At 36.4% G+C, this 26,139-nt stretch overlaps 1 protein-coding gene across 5 annotated transcripts in view; it reads right to left on the bottom strand.

Moving 5' to 3' along the window:
* Window positions 1-26,139, bottom strand: part of LOC127875467 (pleckstrin homology domain-containing family H member 1-like) — a 153,461-nt gene that overhangs the window by 14,149 nt on the left and 113,173 nt on the right. For all 5 annotated transcript variants that reach the window (XM_052420535.1, XM_052420534.1, XM_052420539.1 and 2 more), the window contains 14 exons: window positions 25,335-25,471; window positions 21,064-21,174; window positions 16,257-16,343; window positions 15,285-15,354; window positions 13,268-13,356; window positions 11,702-11,782; window positions 10,432-10,599; window positions 8,954-9,062; window positions 8,323-8,435; window positions 8,011-8,187; window positions 7,220-7,443; window positions 2,482-2,659; window positions 461-616; window positions 39-136 (listed from right to left, as the gene is read on the bottom strand). In XM_052420535.1, the coding sequence (XP_052276495.1) occupies window positions 39-136; window positions 461-616; window positions 2,482-2,659; window positions 7,220-7,443; window positions 8,011-8,187; window positions 8,323-8,435; window positions 8,954-9,062; window positions 10,432-10,599; window positions 11,702-11,782; window positions 13,268-13,356; window positions 15,285-15,354; window positions 16,257-16,343; window positions 21,064-21,174; window positions 25,335-25,471 (1,798 nt within the window). The remainder of the gene's footprint in view (window positions 1-38; window positions 137-460; window positions 617-2,481; window positions 2,660-7,219; window positions 7,444-8,010; window positions 8,188-8,322; window positions 8,436-8,953; window positions 9,063-10,431; window positions 10,600-11,701; window positions 11,783-13,267; window positions 13,357-15,284; window positions 15,355-16,256; window positions 16,344-21,063; window positions 21,175-25,334; window positions 25,472-26,139) is intronic.

Below are 26,139 nucleotides of genomic sequence, written 5' to 3'. Positions count from 1 at the left end.
GGGGACATAAAAAAGGTGAGAAAAAGCTCTGTTTTTACCTGTTTTTATAGAGGAGTTTGATTGAGCGACTGGTCTCTGATTTTCCGCCATGGAACTCACGGAAACACTCCTCCCACTTTGATATCACATCACAAATCTTCAAGAAACAAGGTTCACAGTCAAGCATATTTTCCTGTAGTTGTGAATATTTAAATGTTTGGCAAATCTTCAAGAAACTTTATGAATATGAGTCAAGTTTGTGAACACAACAAAATATCAGAGAACTGTTCATAAACTATTTATTTAAGGTTAAAACTTAATTACACTTTGAGTTATGCTCAAGACAAGCAATAGGGGCCTCAGCAACAAAACTGCCAACGGGAAAAGTACCATATGAACTTTGATTATTTGTAGTTATTTAAATATTCAGAAAACAGTCTCAAAATACATGAGTCTTTAAAAATCTGCCAACACAACCCACTTTAACATGATTCTGCAGGCAGGTCTCCACATCTGCGATGATTGGATCATCAGAATAAAGTGCGAACCCTGAGTAGGCGCAGTCCTGTACGCCCAGGGACTTGTTAATTGCCTGAAGGAACTCCTGGATCGTCGTTGAGCCATCAAAACTTATCACCTATGAGTAAGCAATTTACATTTTAGCCACGTTTTGGGAAACCTGGGCTTTATGCTTGTGCTTAAAATGTTGTCCCTGAATAGCCAGTGCAGTCTGCGCAGGCCAATCAGGGACAACGCCAATCAGGGACAACGCCAATCAGGGACAACGCCAATCAGGGACAACACTTCTTGCTTATATGAAATGTTTGTTTATATGAAATCTCTTCTAAACAAAAATCCAATTAAGGCGGAAAGTGTCATCCCTGATTAGCCTGTACCAACTGCACAGGCTAATCTGGAACAACACTTTATGCACATGCATTAAGCCCAGTTTTCTCAGAATAAGCCTCATTAATTTTTGCAACATTCTTATATTACATCACATAATTACAAGCATGAATATATGTGTCTTGTTCTGTGAAAGCTGGTCATAATGCATGTGCGTAAAGTGTCGTCCCAGATTAGCCTGTGCAGTCCGCACAGGCTAATCAGGGACGACACTTTCGGCTTTAATGGCATTTTTAGTTTCAAGGAAGTCCCTCCTTACCAAAAATCAAGTTTAGGCGGAAAGTGTCGTCCCTGATTAGCCTGTGCGGACTGCACAGGCTTATCTGGGACGACACTTTACGCACATGCATTATGACCAGCTTTTCACAGAACAAGACAAATATGAACAGACATTAAGGAAAATAAAATTTGACCATCTATCAAGAGCATTTCCCACTCTGACTTTTTTTCAAGTTATTATATACAATATGTTAAGGGTTTCAAATAAAGCAAAGGACATGTGATTGTTTTATTATGTACTCTGTAAATTAACTATGGATTTGTTGGCAATCAAACTTCAAAGACGAACTATATCAGGGGGTTTTATCTGATTTTGGGGAAAGGGCCTTGCCTTTTTTGAGGGGAAAAAAAATCGCGTGAAATGCCGGATTTTGGGGGAAAACATCACGCAAATCGCCGGATTTCGGGGAAAATAAGGAAAGTCTTAAATAATCAATTTAACATATTTTACTCTTTTTAAAACAAATTCTAGACAACAGATAAGTTAATTATGCAATATGTTCTATTTTCTACACTGGATCAGGTGAACTTATGTATTTAAAGTTAAAAAAAAACAAAAACTTTTTTTATTTTTTTTTTAAAATGAATTCTGGGGGAAAATTTACCTGCTGAAAAAAAATCAGAGGGGAAAGGGCTGTTTTTCGGCGGGTCACATAGAAAGGAAAAAAAAAGCTGTTTATACAGTAGAGCCAACGTTCTAGACAAAATATTTAGATATATGTTTACAGTTTCCAATATATATTGCAAACTAACTAAGAATACAGTTGACCTTTAATAAATGTACACATTTTTTCATTAATAAATTGTGTTTTCAATAACAGTTTCCATCAAGATATCAAATACATTTTAAATGAAACTGTCCAGATTTCATTTTATTATTTTACTTAACCGTTTCCTCCATAACAAGTAAAGTCAAAATGGGTTTTGCAACTAGCAAAAAAAAGAACAGCCTGCGACGAGTAACTCGCAGTCTGTTCAGGTTTTATGCTGTTTGCTGCTTATCAGTATCTAAGGTTTGGAGATGAAGCCTTTCAAACTTGAATATATTAAGTAAGGACTTAAATTTAATAAGATTTTCTAAAGGACTTAAAATGCGTCAAATGGCGTTTCTGAGTGGTAAAGGGTTAACTAAAGCACCAACATTTACTTCCCCTGAGGAGACTGTCATCAGTTACTTCCCCTGAGGGGACTGTCATCAGTTACTTCCCCTGAGGAGACTGTCATCAGTTACTTCCCCTGAGGGGACTGTCATCAGTTACTTCCCCTGAGGGGACTGTCATCAGTTACTTCCCCTGAGGGAACTGTCATGTGACTCACCTGGTAGCTGTGGTTGAGGAAGTGCACAGGAATACTGAGAGGCTGTGAATGATGGTAGGGGTGTCGCAGCAGTATGGACATCACCTCCATACGCGAGGGCTTCACCTCACGCAAGCCGTTCTGTTGACTCCGTGTCAGCGCCCTCTGGCAGAATATTGCGTATTTACCTGTATCCGTTCTGGAAGTATTATTGTACTGTGTATTACTTTTGACATTGTTCTTTAAATGTAACACTACAATGTACATAGAATTTCTAATTAAAACAATGTATTATGTGAATTTAGAAAAAGACAACAAACTGGGAATGGACATCATTTCTCAAACAAAACTATTCATTTCATGATCTGAATTTATTTTTGTAATATTTTATGTATACTTCAAGCTTAATAAGCAATTTTCCATGACTTTTTCATTAACAAAGATTGTATTTTCATCATTTTTACTGTATTTATAAACTGTGTCCATGCGCCGCATAGACACAGTTTCATTTCATGAGGGCTTTTAAAAAAATCAATAAAAAATCCAGTTTTGCAGTAAAATTAATTTAAAAGATGCTATTATATATGCAAGTAGCTGTTTTAATTATAATTTGTCAAACTAAACAAGACTATTGTCAAGCAATATAAGTCCCCAACCGGCTCCACCATTGTCAGAGATTTCAACATTTTCAGATTATTTTTTATATATTTGTTGCCATAGCAACCATAATTTTTGATGTAGGAAAAAATGAAATGACGTGCATAATTTCCATATTGCAATCTATCCATGTTTCAAGTTTCATGAAAAAATATTAAGAATTTTTTAAGGTATCGCAGGATAAAGAAAAGTGTGACTGACTGACGGACTGACGGACAGAGCGCAAACCATAAGTCCAGTGAAACCGGTAGGGGACAATAAAATATAATCATACATGAACTTTTATCAATCCTTACCTAGTTCTTAAACTTTTTTATCAAAATATAGCTTGCTAACTATAAAATACAATTGATATTAAGCATTGAACAAAATGGTCATGGGACCTAAGGCGCTCACCTGAGACCCAAAGGAACTCGACTTTTCTGCAAAAGTGCAAGCTCATTCATAAAGATTGGACCAAACAAGAGATGTGTTTGTCAGAAACACTATGCCCCCTACTGCGCCCCTTTGATTATTTTTTTTCATCAATTGGCAGGTTCAGAAAACTTTTACAAGGGAAGTAATATTTTTTAAAGGAATATAATAAAAATATTACTTCCCTTGTAAAAATGATCTGTACCTGCCAAATGATAAATAGAAATGATCTCCCTTTAAAGCTTATTACTTCCCCTGGATTTGTTTTTTTTTACCTTTGACCTTGAAGGATGACCTTGAAGGATGACCTTGACATTTCACCACTCAAATGTGCAGCTCCATGATATACACATGCATGCCAAATATCAAGTTGCTACATGTATTTTCAATATTGCAAAAGTTATGGCCAATGTAAAAGTTTTCGGATGGACTGACTGACAGACAGTTCAACTGCTGTATGCCACCCTACCGGGTGCATAAAAAGTGACTTCTACAGTATTATTTTTTTTTGTTTGTTTTTTTATTTGACCTTGTTTTTGAGCTGTCATGATCCAGTTTAAATCTCAGCTGAGATTTAATTGGGACAAATGTTTGACTAAGTTTCATAAAGGCTAACCAAAAATGTGACTAATATAGTATCAACAGGTTTTTAATAAAGCAATGATTTTCAACGAACCAGAACCATTTTCAAACTCAACAGAGAAATCATTAGAACAAGTATTCTGACTAAGTTTCATTAAGATTGCACTAAAAATGTGACTTCTAGAGTGTTAACAAGGTTTCACCATATCCATATCATTTTTCCACCAACCATAACCATTTTCAAGTTCAGTTGATTTATCATTAGAAAAAATGTTCTGACCAAGAAACTGTCGGAGATGGGTGATGCTCTCCAAAGGTTGTTTTTGTCACAATATTGCACTATATATTCAGATAAAAGGAAACGTCATGAGGTGCATAACTTTGGACAAAATAATACGATGGATGGTTTAGCAACTTAAAAATTTCAAATGGCCATAACTCTCTAAATAAATCATCTGACCAGAACCCACAAATAACATGCTTAAGGTAGTTAAGCTTCCCATAAAGCTTCATTGAATTCCAGTAAGTAGTTGGGGAGAAATAGCCCGGACAAGAATTGCACTATATGAACAGTTTATAGAAAATTTCAAAGGGCCATAACTCTGTGAAAAATCATCCGACCATAACCAGCTGATAATATGCACATCTCCGGTTGGTAGTGAAGCTTCCCATTAAGTTTCATTGAATTCCCGTAATAAGTTGCTGGGAAATAGCTCGGACAAGAATTGCACTATATGGACAATGGAAAATTTCAAAGGGCCATAACTCTGTGAAAAATCATCCGACGAGAACCAGCTGATAATATGCACATCTCCTCTTGGTAGTGAAGCTTCCCATAAAGTTTCATTAAATTCTGGTCATTAGTTGCTGAGAAATAGCCCGGACAAGAATTGCACTATATGTACAATGTACAGTTAATGGAAAATTTCAAAGGGCCATAACTCTGTGAACAATCATCCGACGAGAACCAGCTGATAATATGCACATCTCCTTTTGGTAGTGAAGCTTCCCATAACGTTTCATTGAATTCCGGTCATTAGTTGCTAAGAAATAGCCCAGACAAGAATTGCACTTTATGTACAGTTAATGGAATATTTCAAAGGGCCATAACTCTGTGAAAAAATCATCCGACCAGAACCGGCTGATAATATGCACATCTTCTTTTGGTAGTGAAGCTTCCCATAACGTTTCATTGAATTCCGGTCATTAGTTGCTGAGAAATAGCCCGAACAAGAATTGCACTTTATGTACAGTTAATGGAATATTTCAAAGGGCCATAACTCTGTGAAAAATCATCTGACCAGAACCGGCTGATAATATGCACATCTCCTTTTGGTAGTGAAGCTTCCTATAAAGTTTGATTGAATTCCGGTCATAAGTTGCTGAGAAATAGCCCAGACAAGAATTGCACTATTTGTACAGTTAATGGAAAATTTCAAAGGGCCATAACTCTGTGAAAAATCATCCAACCAGAACCGGTTGATAATATGCACAAGTCCTCTTGGTAGTGAAGCTTCCCAAAAAGTTTGATTGAATTCCGGTCATTTGTTGCTGAGAGAAATAGCTCGGACAAGAATTGCACTATATGTACAGTTAATTGAAAATTTCAAAGGGCCATAACTCGGTGAAAAATCATCCAACCAGAACCGGCTGATAATATGCACACCTCCTTTTGGTAGTGAAGCTTCCCATAAAGTTTCATTGAATTAACTTCGTAACTTTGTCGTTCATTGTCAGATTTTAAAATCATTTGGCACATTTGTTCACCATCATGAGACGGTGTGTCGCGCAAAAGAATCACATCAATATCTCCAAGGTCAAGGTCACAATTTGAGTTTGAAGGTAAAAAATGGCCATTAATGAGTTTGTCTGGGCCATTACTATGTCATTCATTATGACATTTTAAAATCATTTGGCACATTTGTTCACCATTATTGGACGGTGTGTCGCGCGAAAGAATTACGTCAATATCTCCAAGGTAATGGTCACAATTTGAGTTTGAAGGTCAAAAATGGCCATAAATGAGCCTGTCCGGGCAATTACTTTGTGATTCATTGTGAGATTTTAAAATCATTTGGCGCATTTGTTCACCATCATTAGACGGTGTGTCGCGCAAAAGAATCACATCAATATCTCCAAGGTCAAGGTCACAATTTGAGTTTGAAGGTAAAAAATGGCCATAAATGAGTTTGTCTGGGCCATTACTATGTCATTCATTATGACATTTTTAAATCATTTGGCACGTTTGTTCACCATTATTGGACGGTGTGTCGCGCGAAAGAATTACGTCAATATCTCCACGGTCAAGGTCGCCACAACTAAAAATAGATTGATTTTAAAACAACTATGTAACTATGAACAATCAGTAACAATGCACACTTTGATTTTGAGTTGTCTCTCTTTATCAGACTTTTTTTTTCTAATTGAAATCAAGGTCAATTTTACACAAGGGGGTTAACAATACACATTTTGAATTGTCTCCCTTTATCAGACTTTTTTTCAACTGAAAACCTGGTTTTGTGAAATTTTTTCCCTTGTTTAGATATTGTTCTGACCAAGTTTCATAAAGATTGGACTATAAATTAATGTGACCTTTATAGTGTTTACAGGTTTATATTATAGCCATATAAGGAAATTGTCCCGCCCCCTGGAGGCCATGTTTCTCCACCAAATATGACCATTTTCGCAGAATTGTTCTAAACAAGTTTCATAAAGATTGGATGATATATATGATTTATAGAGTGTTTACAAGGTTATACTATAGCCATATAAGGAAAAATGTCCCACCCCCTTGCAGCCACATTTTTCCACCATCCTTGACCATTTTCAAACTCAGTTGATCTATCATTAGAAAAAAAGTTCTGACCAAATTTAGTAAAGATTAGACTATAAATGTAACTTCTAGAGTGTTAACAAGGTTTTACTATAGCTATATAAGGAACAATGCCCAGCCCCCAGGTGGCCATGTATATATTTCAACAGACCAGAGCAATTTTCTCAACAATCATTTATACCATTCACCAAACTTACTATACAGCCTTGGACAAAAAAGTCCCATTCCATAAAGATAGAAAGAGAGCCCTGATTATCAACAGGTGAACCATACCTATGGTCAGCGTTTCTATGGAGATGCATTTTCAGGAGCCACATGACTGACTGCTTGGGCAGAAAGAGTGACACACACATAGCGAGAAGCTGCCAGCCCTGTACGATCACATACGACGGAGGGTTCATCTTGGACTCGGCTGTAAGGTCTAGTATTGAGTTACTCGGGGAGGTCGGGGTTGTGTGGCACAGGTACCAGGACTGCTTGCCACACAGCAGCAGGTTCTGCATACAAAAGTGTTAAGATTTAAATATTTGCTTATACATTTAAAAGAAATCTGCCTTCAAAAGCATTAACTGCTTTCCAATAAGATTTTTAAAAATGATATTCTGCATGCAATTTGTCATATTTTATAAAGAAAAGTCGAGTTAAGTCATCTTCTTCCTTGAATATTGTTTTACACTTGATGTTTTTTGTTAAAAAAAAAAGTTTTCTATTTGGCTTATCTAACACAAATCAACTTGACGAAATATGTCTTAAAATGTCACTCAAACAAAAAATAACTCTGCCATGCCCCACACTCCAACCTACACAGTTAAGCGCGTCTTCACTGGCCTTAATGCCCATGGGTAAAGTGTCCTGTGTAATCCTCACACACTAATTTGGGATGACACTTTCAACTTTTATTTTGTATTTTTCGCTCAAAGGAAGTCACATAATAACAAAATTCAGTTTGCGCGGAGAGTGTAGGCCCTGATAAACCTGTGCAGACTGCACAGGCTAATCTGGGACAACACTTAACGCACATGTATTAAATCCAGTTTTCCTAAGTGAGGCTTAAATAATCCTACCTGTACAGTTGAGCGTGTCTGCACCGGGTGTCGTGACGTCTGCTTGATGAGCTGACAGAAGAGTTCATTCTGCAGCTGGGGTTGCTGGATACACTGATGCAGAATGGACTGGGCCAGATTAACGTGCACTGCCAGGGACTGCGAATCAATCAGGGTGCACATGAACTGGTGAACCTCCTGCAAACGTCCAGTGAATATGGGGTTGAAAGAACAGAACTGAATGTATATTTTAAGTAAAAACCTCTTGCCAGAATACAACATAAAATCAAATTATGTGATAAAAAATTTTGTCGTAAAATCGTTCCCACATACCTGACAGAGTTCCAGGGCCTGTTTCTGGAGGTGTTTGGAGGGCAGGGTGGTGAGGGGGCCAGACACAGGCTCCTTGGAGTGCAGCAACACTGGGTGCTTCCAGTACACACTGTCTGCAAGTAACATGTACACAGAATTTTAACTTTTTTTAATTTGCATTATATTATATATTATGTGTTTTATTATACATTATTATTTATACTAATAATTTAAACAACTATTAGGATTGAAACTCGATCCACCTAGAAACAAGATTATTTATATTTACCATTACCAAACAAAAACCCCTAACTGGACACCTCAAGCATTTGTCTGTCTACTGGTCATAAGTCAGGCATGGCTACATTTTCCTATTTACTCTGTTCAGGGATCTTTTCAATTGAACAATATGCGCTCAAGGAAAACCAGACTAAATGCATGTGCATTTAGTAGCACCCCAAACTGCACAGGCTAATCAGAGCAACACTTTGTGCAACCTTACAATGAAAAGGGCCTATCTAGCATGTATTTAAGAAACAGAAACACAATTGAAATACTTATAAGGTGGGGTAAAACACTCGCCGAATAAAATTTCATGTTTAAAGTGCCCAAAAGATGTGTTCATATGGTTGTCATGACAACAGGTACTCACTTTGGTCACCCTCAACCTGCATGAGTTTGGCAATGAGCTGCTCCAAGTGTGTGCCCACATTGCCTGTCCCTCCCCCAGCAGCCACTGTCAGGTGGTACAGCCACGAGTCCTGAAAAGTTGGCAGAGGTTATTAAATATGTAACGAGTCCTCAAACATGAACAATACACAATGACAATTTTTTTTTAAATCAGACTATACTTTTATTCAGGTTTTTCATTACTTATTACTTATGCACCCACCATAAAATGCTCTAAAATGGCGAAAACAAAATAAATGTATGAAGGCTCAGCTTGGGTTAACATGTATTTGTTTAGTATTCATTCCCAATAGGAAGGCATAAGTGCATGTATGTACAACTTCAAAGCCAATATTATAAAAGTGCCAACTTGTCATAAAGTATGTCTGTTTAAAGGTCTGGGATACTTGGTACTTGTGAAGGATGTAATTATTTGTTCTGCAAATGATGGCACATAACCTGATTTGTTTAAAATAATCAATACCTTAGCTCAAGAAAGATATGCAGGTTAGCTACCAACACTAACACAATTTCATCATAATACCTCAATACAAACAAGTTATTTAGCAGTTACAGTTTTTCTATTTTTCCGCAACGTTGACCTTGACCTTCATCCAAAAGGCCAAAAATGCAAATACAAGCTTTGTCTAAATAAAAGAAACCTACACAAAAAATTAAGTTATCGAAACTAAAGGTATTGAGCAGAAACTTTTTGCTACATAAAATAAAATGACATTGAACTTTACCTGACTTGTCCCAAATGCAATACCGTGTAAGGTCTGCATGATAAGCTACCTACACGAAACTGTCATTGTAACACCTCTGTTCAAACTTAAGTTATTGAGAGGAAACCATTTTTCTTTTTTAAGTACAAATGACCGATTCAGCTCCAAATGAAATCCTTAGCATATAAAATTTGAAAACAATACCTCCATCCAAATTAAAGTTTTTGTGCAAAAACTGTTTTTCTATTTTTAGTTACAGTGACCTTGACATTGATTTAACTAGCCCCAAATACAGTCCCAAGCTAGGTCTTAATATATCCAAAATCTCATCAAGATTTGTTGATGCAAATAAAAGTAATTAATTGAAACCACCTATTATAGAACATAACTTTCACAAATTTATGGTAACTTAAGGGCCATAATTCAGAAGAACTTGATCGAGGTCAACGAACATGCAGAGATATTATGCCCTGACACATTATCACCAAGTTTCATGATGATCCAGTTAAACCTGTTCAGATATTGCAAGCACGTTTGTATACCACCCACCTGCCGCCAACCACCTGTATAAACAACATCCTGGACAAACATATGTAGACATCTTTTCTATTTCTAGAAGCTCTCTTGTAAACATAAATACACTGCAGACAAAATGGGTGTCCGGGACCAGCCTGTGCAAATCGAAAAGGACAAACAATACGACTTTTTGTTAGTTTTTTGCCGAATTGTGTTATACCTTTTCGAGCTTGGTCGGCACAATGAGGTAGGTCGGACCCTGGTAGGGCGGCCATATTGCCATCACATGTTTGGTCGCTACGGCAACCTCTGCCTCTTCGTCTGACTCACTGGGAGTGCTGATCTCCTCAAGACGGGCACCCTGCAGGTCGATCTGACCATACGGCGTCTAAAAATTAGGTTAAAACAGTGCATATCAAATATAAACAATCAAATTCATAGAATTTATATCCCCGCCAAATAAATTTTGTGAATGGATGGCTGCAAATCCCTTGATATATGGTATAATCATAAAAAATTATTAATAAGTGTGGGGTAATTGTTTTTTAGCATAGCACCTCTCCTCATTGATATCTATACACACCAATGAAGTTTCATGTTACAATCTTGTAGCATATTTGAGATATAGTAATTAAAAGTTACATCATACAAAAACAACTTTGGGCACTTACTCTTATTCAGAAAGTGAAGGGTTATGGTTCTTCATCATTAATATCAATACACCTATGAAGTTTCATGTTGAATTCCAACATGGTATCTGAGATATAGCCCTGAAAAGTTACATCATACAAGAAACAACAACAAAGGGCAATAACTCTTATCAAGAAAGTGTAGAATTATGGTTCTTGTGCATTGCACTTCCCATCTTGATATCTATAGACCCATGAAGTTTCATGTTGATATCTTATATAGTTTCTGAGATATAGCCCAAAAAGTAAAAGTAGATGGACGGACGGACAACATCAATTCTATATCCCTCCGCCTTCGACGAGGGATACAAAAAAAAAAAACTGGAAACAGTATTAAAAAAATACAAGAAAAACAAATATTTTCTTATGTATTTTCTTGAAAATATAACACCACTGATCAAATATATAAAATTTGAACAATTATTTGTTCTTCAATGTTAGGAGAGCTAAACAACTGTGAAACTTAATCAGCAAAAGACGTATGAAGTAGCCCCTGGTTATAATATGAACAGAATTTCTCTAATTTAACCTCTAGTCAAATGTAATTACACACGAGGGGGAATAATTTTGAAAAATCAGCTTTGAAACACGATTACAAAATACACAAGAAAGAAAATCATTATTATTTATGTGTTTTTAAGATACAAAATACATGGTTACAACAAATAAGTAAACACATTTGAAATTTTATATAGAAATGTTGAAATTACTACACACTTAATTAGCTGCAATTCCAGAATTAACACTGAGACACTGCAAAAATGCAACGGCATTCCAGTGAACAGACCAATGTACCCTTACCTTGCTGCTTGATGACTTGTAGTACAGGAAATAGCCACCAAGTAAAACACACCAACATTTTTTGGTCACTCCATTCTTCACCTGGAAAACAGTTTGTGAATCTTAATGGCTAGGAGAACAGAACATATCAATTATATTACACAGTGAGATCATTGCATAAAATGTATATGATTCCATGGTAAAAATCATGCTTGATAGTCGAATCACTTTCAAAATAGATTTCAACTAAGGCATTGTCACACAAAGTTTTAATATATACAAAGGCTGTTTGTAAAACATGCATGCCCCCCATATTGGCTGTCAGTTGTAGTGGCAGCCATTGTGTGAATACGTTTTTTGTCACTGTGACCTTGACCTTTGACGTAGTAACCTGAAAATCAATAGGGGTCATCTGCCAGTCATGATCAATGTACCTATGATGTTTCATGAACCTAGGCGTAAACTTTCTTGTGTTATCATCCGGAAACCATTTTACTGTGTCGAGTCACCTTGACCTTTGACCTAGTGACCTGAAAATCAATAGGGGTCATCTGCGAGTCATAATCAATGTACCTATGAAGTTTCATGATCCTAGGCGTAAGCGTTCTTGAGTTATCATCCGGAAACCATTCGGTGGACGGACGGACCGACATGTGCAAAACAATATACCCTCTCTTCTTCGAAGGCGGCCATAAATATATGTTCAGATCAGTAGCAGAGCCACATGGTGAGAAAAATGTATCATATGCCATATGTGGCAAGCGTAACTCCAGACCAGCCTGCGCAGTTGCACAGGGACACTTCAGACCTGACATACAAATTGCACAGTCTGGTCATGAGCAACCCTGTCCAATAATAAGACAAGGAAACCTTTCGTGACTTTACAGAGGACAGGGAAGCTTCAGACCTGACAGAGCAATTACATAGTCTGGTAACAGTGGTCAGGAGCGTCCCTATCTGATAATGAGACAAGGAAACCTTGCATGACTTCATACAGGACAGGGAAGCTTCAGACCTTATATAGGCTGGTTTGAAGCTACACTGGTTGCATATGGTATAAGACCCATTTTTAAATCATGTGGCTTTAACAAATTATAGGAGTGTCTTGCAAAAAACATGACTGCCAAGCACAGGGCACTTCAGGTCAGGATTAATCTTATATTATATAACTTAGTTTGGTATCCAGCAGGGATAAATATAAATTGACACAGAACAAGTTTCACTCTTTCTGCCTAATTTCGCCTAAATAGGATTTTTCAAATTTACTGTAACAGTCATAATGATAATTAAAATATAATTATTTTATTATGTGCCAATTTATCATAAATTAATTATGAAAACATAGATAATAATAATAGTAATAACAATTAATTTGTATATGCATGTGTTCCTGGCGCTAATTTGCATCACTGCTATTTTAACGTCATGACATAATTTCCTGTTTATTTGTTTTTTACGTCAATACATGTATACTATTGTTTTGTTGAGAAATTGAAAGAATGTGCAGTCAATTTGTAAAAGCAAGTTTTGAAAAAGCTTATATTATATTTCAATTATTGATTTAATATTTTATTGAAAATTACTCACTTTTGTGAGGTAGCCCTTGATCACAGCCTTTGTTTCTACCTGATCCAGCAGGTAGCTGTTGGCCTGACGCTTCAACACTTTCTGTAGCACTGAAATGTAGAACAACAAGAACTAGGGTAAAGGTGAAGTTTGACGTTCACCTTTGACCTGCACACCGGATTCAAACTCTGCAATTAAGCCAAAATTTGGTTAAAAGATAATTAAAAAATGTCCATCAAAGATGAATTAACAGCTAAGTAAACATTGGAACAAATAGTTCCTGATTTGTTTGCAACATCAGAAAAAAAAGTGTTTTTTTTTATATAAATATTTATGTGTACCATTGCCTGCGGTTAACATGTGTGACAGAAAGTTTACAAAACACATGACTAAATTGTAGCAAGGACAATTTTAAATACAATATTAACCACAACATTGGCCTTGACCTTGGACCCATGAAACTGATCTAGGCAAGTAAGTCAAATGAAGATTGCCTACTGGAATAACAGAAACAAGAGGGCCATGATGGCCCTGAATCGCTCACCTGACTAACCAAATACAATCCCAACCCAGATTTCACCAAGATAAACATTCTGACCAACTTTTATAAAGATTAGATAAAATCTGTGACCTGTATTGTCTACACAAGGTTTTACTATTATTTGACCAAGTGACCTAGTTTTTGACCCCTGGTGACCCAAATACAATCCCAACCCAGATTTCATCAAGATAAACATTCTGATCAAATTTTATAAAGATTGGATGAAAACTGTGACCTCTATTATCTACACAAGGTTTTTCTATTATTTGACCTAGTGACCTAGTTTTTGACCCCAGATGACCAAAATACAATCACAACACAGATTTCATAAAGATTGGATGAAAACTGTGACCTCTATTGCCTATACAAGGTTTTTCTATTATTTGACCTAGTGACCTAGTTTTTGACCTAGTGACCTAGTTTTTGACCCCAGATGACCCAAATACAATCCCAACCCAGATTTTATCAAGATAAACATTCTGACCACATTTCACAAAGATTGGATGAAAACTGTGACCTCTACTGTCTACACAAGGTTTTCTACTATTTGACCTAGTTTTTGACCTAGTGACCTAGTTTTTGACCCCAGATGACCCAAACACAGTTTTTGACCTAGTGACCTAGTTTTTGACCCCAGATGACCCAAACACAATCCCAACCCAGATTTCATCAAGATAAACATTCTGACCAAATTTCATAAAGATTGGATGAAAACTGCGACTCGATTGTCTACACAAGGTTTTTCTATTATTTGACCTATTATGTGACCTAGTTTTTTACCTAGTGACCTAGTTTTTGACCCGAGATGACCCAAATACAATCCCAACCCAGATTTCATCAAGATAAACATTCTGACCAAATTTCATAAAGATTGGATGAAAACTGTGACCTCTACTGTCTACACAAACACATTGTTGACGGGCGCACGCACACACGGACGCACGCACACACATACGGACGCCGGACATCTAACGGTCACATAAGCTCACCATGTCACTTCGTAACAGGTGAGCTAAAAAAAGGTCCAGTTCTTTACAATTGGTTACCAGGTTACCTTTCCTAATGCAAATAGATTTGATAAAATCACACACAAGTACAAAGTATAATGACATTAGTTCTGCAGTATTTAGCTCTATAGCAAAGTTCTTGCCAGTAAAGAAAGTGTAATTTAATCATGTTTTTTGTTTTAATGTTTACCTAACAGCATAATATTTAAACAACACAAATGTGTTATGTCACCTCAACACATCTTTTAACAAGGTGACCTGGACAGGCAATTCCATACCTTGTATTTGTACTTTTAGATAATGTTCAATGCAAATTTCAATGATTTCTGTGACATGAGTTCCTAATGACACTACTCAGTGACATTTTCAAGTGTTAAACATCTACATGTAAAGAACATGAACCAGTGATACACTAAAGGAACTACATAAAGTTAAGAAATGTTCATGTTATTCATTAAAATAGCTAAATAAATCTGGATAGAACACCTACCTCGAACCCATCTATCAGTCTCTGTGAAGGTGTCTGCTGATAGATAAATAGTTCTCTTGGAATTTGTGATCTGTAACCAAAATGAGACAAGTTTGGTGAAGATTGGATTAAAACAACTTGAATTAGAGAGCGGACACTTAATACGGACCGAAAGACAGACAGACCAACCGACCGACAAGCTCACTCCTATATACCCCCCTAAACTTTGTTTGTGGGGGTATAATAAGTGCAATAATGAATTAGTTGTTCTTTTTTCAAATCATAGTATCTTAAACATATCTCGTAGTTGTTCACTTTGAAAGTTCTAATATAGTGTTGTCATGATATTTGGTTGAACACAGTAACTGACATTTAGTTACTAATTTGATCTTAAAGAATTAGCAATCCCAAACTGGGTCTGCAAGTAAGCTGTCAAAATGAAATTTCAAAATTAACAATTAATCTTAAGCAAAATGAAACACTAAGTTGATAGCTAGTTCAGAAAATATGCCCATTTTAAAGTTTAGCTGTTGTGAATTAACAAATGGCAATAACTTTCCAAACAAGGTATGTGTTTGTCAGAAACACTATGTCCCCTTCTGCGCCGCTTTGAAGCTATATATTTGACCTTTGACCTTGAAGGATGACCTTGACCTTTCACCACTCAAAATGTGCAGCTCCATGAGATACACATGCATGCCAAATATGAAGTTGCTATCTTCAATATTGCAAAAGTTATGGCAAAATGTTAAAGTTGGAGCAAACAAACACACAAATCAACCAACCAACAGACAGGGCAAAAACAATATGTCACCCGCTATAGTGGTTGGGAAATTGCAGCAATACATTTAACAAGCAGTCAAACCTTAAGCGTGAGCTCTTCATGAAAACAAACACAGAGAAAGACCACTGTGACAAGCTCACTGCTATACATGTATACCCCCAAACCACCCCTGACCTCATAGGGGTATACATGCACACAAGCAGTCAAACCTCAAATGTGAGTTCTCCATGGGTCCTTGAGATCTTGGTCTGATCATCCAGTTTGATACAGCCTTGGGGCTTCTTGAGCATGTCATGCTGAAAAAAACACAACCATTTCAGTATCGTACACAACCGAGCAGTTAATAGATGATGGTACTGAAGTTATAAAGTATTGTTCGTTACACAATATTTTACTTACCTGGTACAGTGTGAAACAATGTCATTAAATTACAATCCCGCAAGAGCAAAGCATGATCACAACATAAATGAACCATGGCATGCAAAAATGGGGCTTATGTCATATGCAGCCAGAGTACATCAAGACCAGCCTATGCAATTGCACAGTTTGTTCAGGAGCTGTCCTGTAAGCTATAAAGTCATGCAATTGCATACAATGACAGACAGACAGGCCAATCACAAAGACACCCGATCATTCGATCTGGGGGCATAAAAACCTTAAACAATGCAATATATATAACAACTGTAAATGTATGTAAAACATAATTTTAACCCTTTCCCCCATAAGAAGCAAAGTGAAAATGGCTATGTGCAACCAGCATAAAACCAGAACAGCCTGCGAGTAACTCCCAGTCTGTTCAGGTTTTATGCTGTTTGCTGCTCATTAGTATCAAAGGGTTGGAAATAAAGCCTGTAAACCTTGAATCCAGTAAGAAAGGTTTTAAAGAAATTAAACTTTCTGAGGAACAACAAACACGTCAAAATATGTATTTCAGTGGGATAGGGTTAAATCAAATAATATTTTACCAATACAAGAGGGCCTAAAAGGCCCAAAGTCACTCACCTGAGAAAACATGATATTATTGGGACAAATCTTCTGACCAAGTTTCATGAAGATCAGACAGTAAATGTGGCCTCTAGAGTGTTAACAAGATTTTACTATAGCCATATAAGGAAAAATTCCCCGCCCCTGGTGGCCATGTTTTTGAAGCAACCAAAACCATTTTCGAAATCATCCAAGATATCATTGGGACAAATCTTCTGACCAACTTTCATGATGATCGGAAAATAAATGTGACCTCTAGAATGTTAACAAGGTTTAACTATAGCCATATAAGGAAAAATGCCCCGCCCCTGTGGTGGCCATGTTTTTCAACCAACCGCAGAGCTTGACACTAACTTCTACAGATTGGTGTCCACAGGGAACCCTGCCTATTAAAATTAGAGCAAAATCCTGGAAATAACTGGTGTCCCTCACACAAATTTAGGGGTCTCAGGTTCCCGGGACACTGTTAGTGTTGAGGCCTGAACCGGCATCATTTTTGAACTCGTCCAAGATATTATTGGGATGAATCTTCTGACCAAGTTTCATGAAGATCGGACTATAAATGTGGCCTCTAGAGTGTTAACAAGATTTTACTATAGCCATATATAGCCATTTAAGGAAAAATGCCCCACTCTTGGCAGCCATGTTTTTCAATCAAATGTAACCATTTTGGAACTCATCCAAAATATTAATAAGACAAATCTTCTGACCAAATTTCATAAAGATTGGACAATGAATGTGGCCTCTAGAGTGTTAACAAGATTTTTCTATAGCCATATAAGGAAAAATGCCCCGCCCCCTTGCGGCCATGTTTTTCAACCAACCGGCATCATTTTAAAACTCCTCCAAGATATTATTGGGATGAATCTTCTGACCAAGTTTCATGAAGATCGGACAGTAAATGTGGCCTCTAGAGTGTTAACAAGATTTTACTATAACCATATAAGGAAAAATGCCCCGCCCCTTGGAAGCCATGTTTTTCAAGCAAAGGTTACCATTTTTGAACTCATCCAAGATATCATTGGGACAAATCTTCTGAGCAAGTTTCATGAAGATCAGAAAATAAATGTGGCTTCTAGAGTGTTAAAAAGGTTTTACTATAGCCATATAAGAAAAAATGCCCCCTGGCAGCCATGTCTTTCAACCAACCAGCATCATTTTTCGAACTCATCCAAGATATTATTGGGATGAATCTCCTGACCGAATTTCCATGAAGATCAGACAATAAATGTGGTCTCTAGAGTGTTAACAAGATTTTACTATAGCTATAAAAGGAAAATACCCCGCCCCTTGGAAGCCATGTTTTTCAAGCAAACGTAACCATTTTTGAACTCATCCAAGATATCATTGAGACCAATCTTCTGACCAAATTTCATGAAGATTGGACAATAAATGTGGCCTCTAGAGTGTTAACAAGGCAAATGTTGACGCCGCACCACAGACGACGGACAAAAGGCAATCACAAAAGCTCACCATGAGCACGTTGTGCTCAGGTGGAGTACGTTGTGCTTAGGTGAGCTAAAAAAACAAAATATGTTTTTTTACTGTTTCTTGTTTAACAGAATTCGTGTTAAAGCACAGTAGGCAATATCTAAGTCGTAAATGTAAGAAAGTAAATACAAACAAGAGATGTGTTTGTCAGAAACAAAATGCCCCCTAATGCGCTGCTTTTTTTTACCTTTCACCTTGAAGGATGACCTTGACCTTTAACCACTCAAAATGTGCAGCTCCACAAGATACACATGCATGCCAAATATGCAGTTGTTGTGTTCAATATTAAACATGAGATGCGTTCGTCAGAAACACAATGCTCCCTATTGCGCCGCTTTGAAAAAAAACAAAAAAACAACTTTTTTGACCTTGAACTTCCACCACTCAAAATGTGCAGCTTCATGAGATACACATGCATGCCAAATATCAAGTTTCTATCTTCAATAATGCAAAAGTTATGGTCAACGTGAAAGTTTTTTTTCTGACGAAGGACAGACTGACATACACACATACTGACATACTGACGGAAAGTTATGATAAAACTTTAAAGAAGGTTAAAGTTTTAGGAAAGATAATACAATATTTGACCTTTGACCTTGGAGGATGACCTTGACCTTGACTTTTCACCACTCAAAATTAGCAGCTCCATGAGATACCGTACATTCGCGGCCATAAGTCTACCTCGGCCATAAGTCGAGGGGTATAATGTGGCTAGAAAAACTTGTTTTTTTGCCTTGACTCTGCCATAAGTCGGGGGGTAAATTTCCTCAATATCTCAGTCATGTTTAAGTGACGTTTCAGTCATGGTTCTGAGGGGTTTTGCACTGGCAGTTGACATTTTTTTGGATATTAATAATAAGAATATATTTAATACGAAACATTCAACGTTTCAATTATTTATTATCACGAAAAATCTATTTTATTGTTCAAAATCATAATAACATTTCATTGATTATTTCGAACTTAATATATATTTCACAAATCAAAATTAGTTTCCCATTTAACGTAATAACTTTCAGCATTAATATTATGAGCAGATATTTGTGTATTCAAATGTTAGTGCTATTGATGTGAAAATTCATTAAAATCTTGAACGCAGAAATTCATTATATGGTCAAAATAATTGTAACTTGCTCTCAAATAATCAAAAACGCTTTCGCCATTATGCATGAAACACGTGAATTTACCAAAACTCGCATCGCTCGCTATTCGACTGTTACATATTCGTAAATCACGAAATAGCCGAGGAATATTTTCTGCATTCTGGAAAAACGTCTTATCTAATAATACTAAGCAGCTAATCAAAAGTAATTGTGTATTTAATATGTCCAATTACACTTTTAATAATCCAGGGTGAGTGCGTAATATTATTATAATCAAACAATGAATGAAATCTTCACTCAGATAAGATCTATTTATTTACGAAACGATTATGCATTAATTGTGGGACAGTTGTGAATAAATCAACGAAACCACACCTTTATCCAATCAAAAAAAATACCATGTGAAATTGAACAATATCGATTGGTTAAAGGCGTATCCAACGATAGAGTAATTATTTTTGATTGGTCAGAAGTAGTTTGTAGCAGAACCGTTGTGCATATCATTAACGGATAACTATTTTAGGCGTTACGCAATAAAGACAAATGATCAAAAGGATGCCAACACTACACTTTACACTTTGATCTTAGTCAAAAGGCCGAGAAGGGATAATTGGTGGCATAAAGACACCTGCACCTGTTGACAGTTTGTATTTACGCGGATTAACTTTAAATGGGTACAAGTGTCAGCAATAGTATTTTTTATGGTTCTTAGCAGACAACGGACGATGTATCAATAGACAAATTGCTATGTATAAATTTCGCCACATAACCGTACGTCACAAATGTTTGATATTTTCGAAGTTATTGTTACATGTTATTATTTGGACTTATTACGAAGATTAATGAATTAAAAACCAATGTAAAGATGAAGTATTTTGTTATCGGCGGACATTTAAGTAAAAGACGAGTCGGCCTTAACGTAAACAGTCATCATTCCTCCGCTTCGGAGATTTATTACTTTAAAAAAAAACAGCACAGAAATATGTTTTTTGTTTTTTTTTATTTAGTACCTCATCCATAAGTCGAGTTGACTTTTAAAGTCAATTTTGGGAGCGTTTTTAGGTCGACTTATGGCCGCAAATTTACGGTACACATGCATGGTAAATATCAAGTTGGTATGTTCAATATTGCAAAAGTTATCAAACTTTAACCAAGGTTTAAGTTTTGGACAGAATGACAGACAGACAGACACACAGACAGACAGACAGACAGAAGGACAAAAGGACAGACAGACACACAAGACAAAAACAATATACCCCCAATCTATCGATCCGGGGGCATAAAAACTGAAATTTGATTTTTAGCAAAAAAATGTACGCACCCAAATGATTTTCTTGTTTCATAGACCTAGTTAACTCTAAGCTCCTGTGACAAATCTCATTTTTGTGTATCAATATCTGAATATGTTAAAATCATGTGCAAATTTAAGGGGATATACCTGTGACTTATAGTAGTAGAGTTCTGATCCCCTGAGGACACACCAGCGTTTCTTCCAGGTCTTCACCTTTCCTCCAAGCTTCGATAGGTAACCACATTTGTCTAGTGTGTCCTGTGATGTACAGAGACATTAAATGCATTAAACATTAAAACATCTTGATGAGGCCTCCTAACCGTCCAAACAAAAACTAAGAAAGATTCTTTGGAAAAAAAACAGTTTCCTTATGGTAACCTTAATATTGATTTTGTGAAAATGTCCGACTGTTAGCAACACTATTCAAATATTTCATGAAATGCATGCTTCATCTGTTTATTTGATTTTTTACTTTATACTATGACTGAATAAAAGATATAATAATGTTTGTAACACATGTATGCCCTCTGGCAGCAGAGTTGTCCCACTGAACTTTACCTTTGATCTGTTGATTTTCAATAACTGATTTTAATTCTAAATATATCATGCAGAAACTAAAGGCCCCTGTTACCTGAACATTTAACTTGATGAGCTCAAACGTCAAATTTTCAAATAGGCATCTTACTTTTCATCCAAGTAATGACTACACCAATTTGCATGATAGCAGATCAAAGCCCTCTTAGTTTTTGTTTGGAAAGAAATTTCCTGTTAAAAGCTGGGGGAGTGACCTTTACTTTTGAACTGTTCACCTCAAAATCAATATGAGTCACTATTTCTACACATGTAACAAGCATATCAATTCAAATAAATGCAGGTCAAAACATTCTCTAGACAAGAGCACCGCCTTGCGGGTGCAGACCGCTCATCTATTTTCTTTTTAAAGGTGAAGGGACTCTCATTTTCAATCACAAAGGAGGGAGGGGTGGAGTGAAGAGGGGTGTATAGTGTGGGGGTGTGGAATTTATTACATTATCTTCCAAAAATGAGGGAAAAAAAACGCAAAAAAAACAACAAATTCGGGGGTTGGGGGGTGGGGGGGGATTCTTGAGTGCGATGGTTGGACGGTATTTCAAACATAAAATAATAAAAATAAATATTTGTGTTTTTTAACCGTTTCAAAAAAATAAATAAATTGGGGGGGGGTGGGGGGGTATAGTGTGAGGGTGTGGTGGTTATTTGTAAGATGATCTTAAAAAAAAAAAAAAAAATTAGGGGGGGGAGGGGGGGGGGGGGGTTGGGGGGGGGGGATTCTTGGGTGCGATGGTTGGACGGTATTTCAAACATAAAATAATAAAAATAAATATTTGTGTTTTTTAACCGTTTACAAAAAAAAATTGGGGTGGTGGGGGGGGGGGGGGGGGGGGTATAGTGTGAGGGTGTGGTGGTCATTTTTGAGATGATCTTAAAAAAAAGTTTTGTCAAAGTATCAATCAAATCTAATCATAAATAAAGAAATTATGGCAATTTTAGCAAAATTTAATAATTTGACCTTGAGAGTCAAGGTCATTCAAAGGTCAAGGTAAAATTCAACTTGCTAGGTACATTAACCTCATGATAGCATGAAAGTATTTGAAGTTTGAAAGCAATAGCCTTGATACTTAAGAAGTAAAGTGGATCGAAACACAAAATTTAACCATATAACTAGTTACTAAGTAAAAAAAGGGCCATAATTCCGTTAAATTGACAACCAGAGTTATGCAACTTGTCCTTTTACTGTACCCTTATGATAGTTTGCGAGTGTTCCAAGTATGAAAGCAATATCTATGATACTTTAGGGGTAAAGTGGACCAAAACACAAAACTTATCCAAATTTTCAATTTTCTAAGTATAAAGGGCCCATAATTCCGTCCAAATGCCAGTCAGAGTTACATAACTTTGCCTGCACAGTCCCCTTATAATAGTTAATAAGTGTTGCAAGTATGAAAGCAAAAGCTTTGATACTGTAGGAATAAAGTGAACCTAAACACAAAACTTAACAAATTTTTTAATTTTCTAAGTATAAAAAGGGCACATAATTCTGTCAAATGCCAGTCAGAGTTACATTACTTTGCCTGCACAGTCCCCTTATGATAGTTAGTAAGTGTTGCAAGTATGATACTTAAGAAATAAAATGGACCTAAACACAAAACTTAACCAAAATTTTCAATTTTCTAAGTATAAAAAGGGCACATAATTCTGTCAAAATGCACACCAGAGTTATCTAACTTTGCCTGCCAAGTCCCCTCATGATAGTAAGTAAGTGTACCAAGTTTGAATGCAATAGCATTGATAATTTCTGAAAAAAGTGGACCTAAATGCAAAACTTAACCAAAATTTTCAATTTTCTAAGTATAAAAAGGGCACAAAATTCTGTCAAAATGCACGCCAGAGTTATCTCACTTTGCCTGCCCAGTCCCCTAGTGATAGTAAGTAAGTGTACCAAGTTTGAATGCAATAGCATTGATACTTCCTGAGAAAAGTGGACCTAAATGCAAAACTTAACCGGACGCCGACGCCAACGCCAACGCCGACGCCAAGGTGATGACAATAGCTCATAATTTTTTTCAAAAAATAGATGAGCTAATAAAATGAAGAAATAAACTTCTTGATGCAAGCTCATGTGACCTTGACCTTAAATCTGATGATCTCAAAATTAAAATATATCCTCTTTCCCTCATATGTAACTAATAAATATTTAACCAACATCCATAACAAAAGTTCAATAGTTTGTGCCATAACTACTTTCATGCTACAAGACCATGTGACCTTGACCTTTGACCCTGGTACCTCAAAATCAAAAGTTGTCTTCTTTCTTACATAAGTTACTACTAAACCAATTTTCGTGATATGAGGTTAAAGTATTCTCAAGATATCTTAAACAAGGGACAAAATTGTCACAAAACCAGGTTTTCAATAAAAAAAAATGTCTGATAAAGGGAGACAACTGCAACTCAAAATGTGCATTGCTACTGATTGTTCATCACAATTACCCCCCTTGTTTCAAAATCAGTCTGTTTTTCGATCCCATGACCTAGTTTCTGACCCGGCATGACCCATATTCGAAATTCACTTAGATATTGTCTAGATACAACTTCTGACCAAGTTACGTAAAGATCGGATGAAACTATTTGAATTAAAGAGCGGACAACATGCTCAATGTGTAAAACGCACTAAGTGACCCGGTGACCTAGTTTTTAACCCGGCATGACCCATATTCAAACTTGACCTTGATATTGTCTAGATACAACTTCTGACCAAGTTTCGTAAAGACCGGATGGAAACTATCTGAATTAGAGAGCGGACAATTTTGTTCCGCCCGCCAGCCAGCCGCCCGCCCGCATTCGCCAATCTAATAACCATTTTTTTCCTTTGGAAAACCTGGTTAAAAACAAATTTACGTTACGTTGACAAGCCCATGACTGTGATCTTGAGTTTTGATCAACAGACCTAGGCATCTTTCTTTCTTTCCATGTAACCATCATACCAATTTGCATGGTTGAAAGTAAACTTTCTATAGATAAGGCATGGAAACAAACATCTACCAACATAACGACAGATGTACAAATGCAAAGCAATATACCTTCGCAGGACTGCTGGACCGACCAACAGGCTAACCAACTGACTGACAAATGCAAAGCAATATACCTAGCAGGACCGATAGATTCCTACCAACTAACAGTCATATGAATTATCAACAGAAAATACAAAGCAATAAATCCCAGTTTCTTCCAAGGAAGGCATAACTATGATTGTGCTGTCCAAAGCTTGGATGTAATGCTCTAATTACTGTTTGCAGGCTCCTGAACATTCTATAATTAAATAACAGGCACTTATAATGACCATGCAGCAGACTTTGAATCATTTTCAATCAAACTAGGATGAAACTTTGATTAAGGACCCTATCTTAGAATTTAAAATACTAAAAATGTCAATAAACCATGTCTACTTTAGTTCAAATAGGAACAAATAAAATCTGGTCAAGAAAAATACATCTTATACTGGTATCATGTCTGAAGTGGCTCAGTTTCAAATACAAAGAAAACTATACATGTTAACTTTCGTCAAATGCTAAATCACAAAAAAAAATCTATATATTTTTTCTTTTCAAAGGTTAAGAGGATAAAGTAGATACAGTTATTGAAATCAGCGCCAGTCCATAAAGTCTGCACTGAAAAATTCTAATTCAAGCATGCTCAGGTTCTAAAATGTAAAAAGGTTGGCATGCAACATTTGTGTGCTTTCAAGCCTTTATATAATAATTTCCATATGATTTGCCAAAGTGATAATTTTAATGACTGTTAATAAGCACTTCACTGAAATGATATATATATATATATCACCCCACAGACAAGATGACACAAACCATAGTAAGCACTCACATGCTTGTTTTCCTCGTATTTCACCAGTTTCTGTTCCGGCTCTGTGGTGTCTGAGTCACTGCTGACAGTGACGTTATCTGGTGGGCTGGCGTAATCCCCGGACACTTCCGAACCGTTAGACTGCCTGGTACAACCACCTTTGTAACAGAAGAGCACAATAAAGGAATAGCAGGTTTTTTATGATTTTCTGTGTTGGAAAGGAGCAGTTAGTGAAGAACCTAATCATCAAACTGGCCTAATGTTCTGATGATTCTCTTTTTTTTAGCGCAACTCGGAAGAGGAAATTAGAGTTTTGGCTAAGATGAGTATTGGGAATAATCTCAAATCTTTACAATAAGAATATTCAGATATCTGTCCTCAAAAGCAGGGTTGAGTCAGACACAAAATAATTGTGATATTAGACCAAGGTGTGTTACAATGGCAGTGAGAACGTAATGCAACACAGCTTTGCAATAAGCAAACGGTAGTATTAATTAGAATATATAATAATAATATTTAATTATAACCTAAAAAGATCAAGTTCATAAGTAAAGAAACAAACACCACACAAAACAATAGCTGTACCAAGACAGCTCAACTATTGCCATGCTTTGTAAGAAAAATATAGTATTTCCGTCAACTGCTATAATGATCACATGAACATATTTGAAGCTGAATACAAATAGCCCCATAATTAATTTTGCTTAATTGTAAGTCAGAGTTATGGGCCTTGGTTGGTGACCTAGCACGATGATCCTAATGACGTGAGGTTTTAAATTTATACCTGTTGTAGAACACGAGATATGTACTTGATGCACGCATACCG

Source organism: Dreissena polymorpha, chromosome 3, assembly GCF_020536995.1.
Source record: "Dreissena polymorpha isolate Duluth1 chromosome 3, UMN_Dpol_1.0, whole genome shotgun sequence".
NCBI lineage: Eukaryota > Metazoa > Mollusca > Bivalvia > Myida > Dreissenidae > Dreissena > Dreissena polymorpha.
The sequence above is the reverse complement of the archived record's forward strand: the minus strand, read 5'-3'. Positions and strand labels throughout refer to the sequence as shown.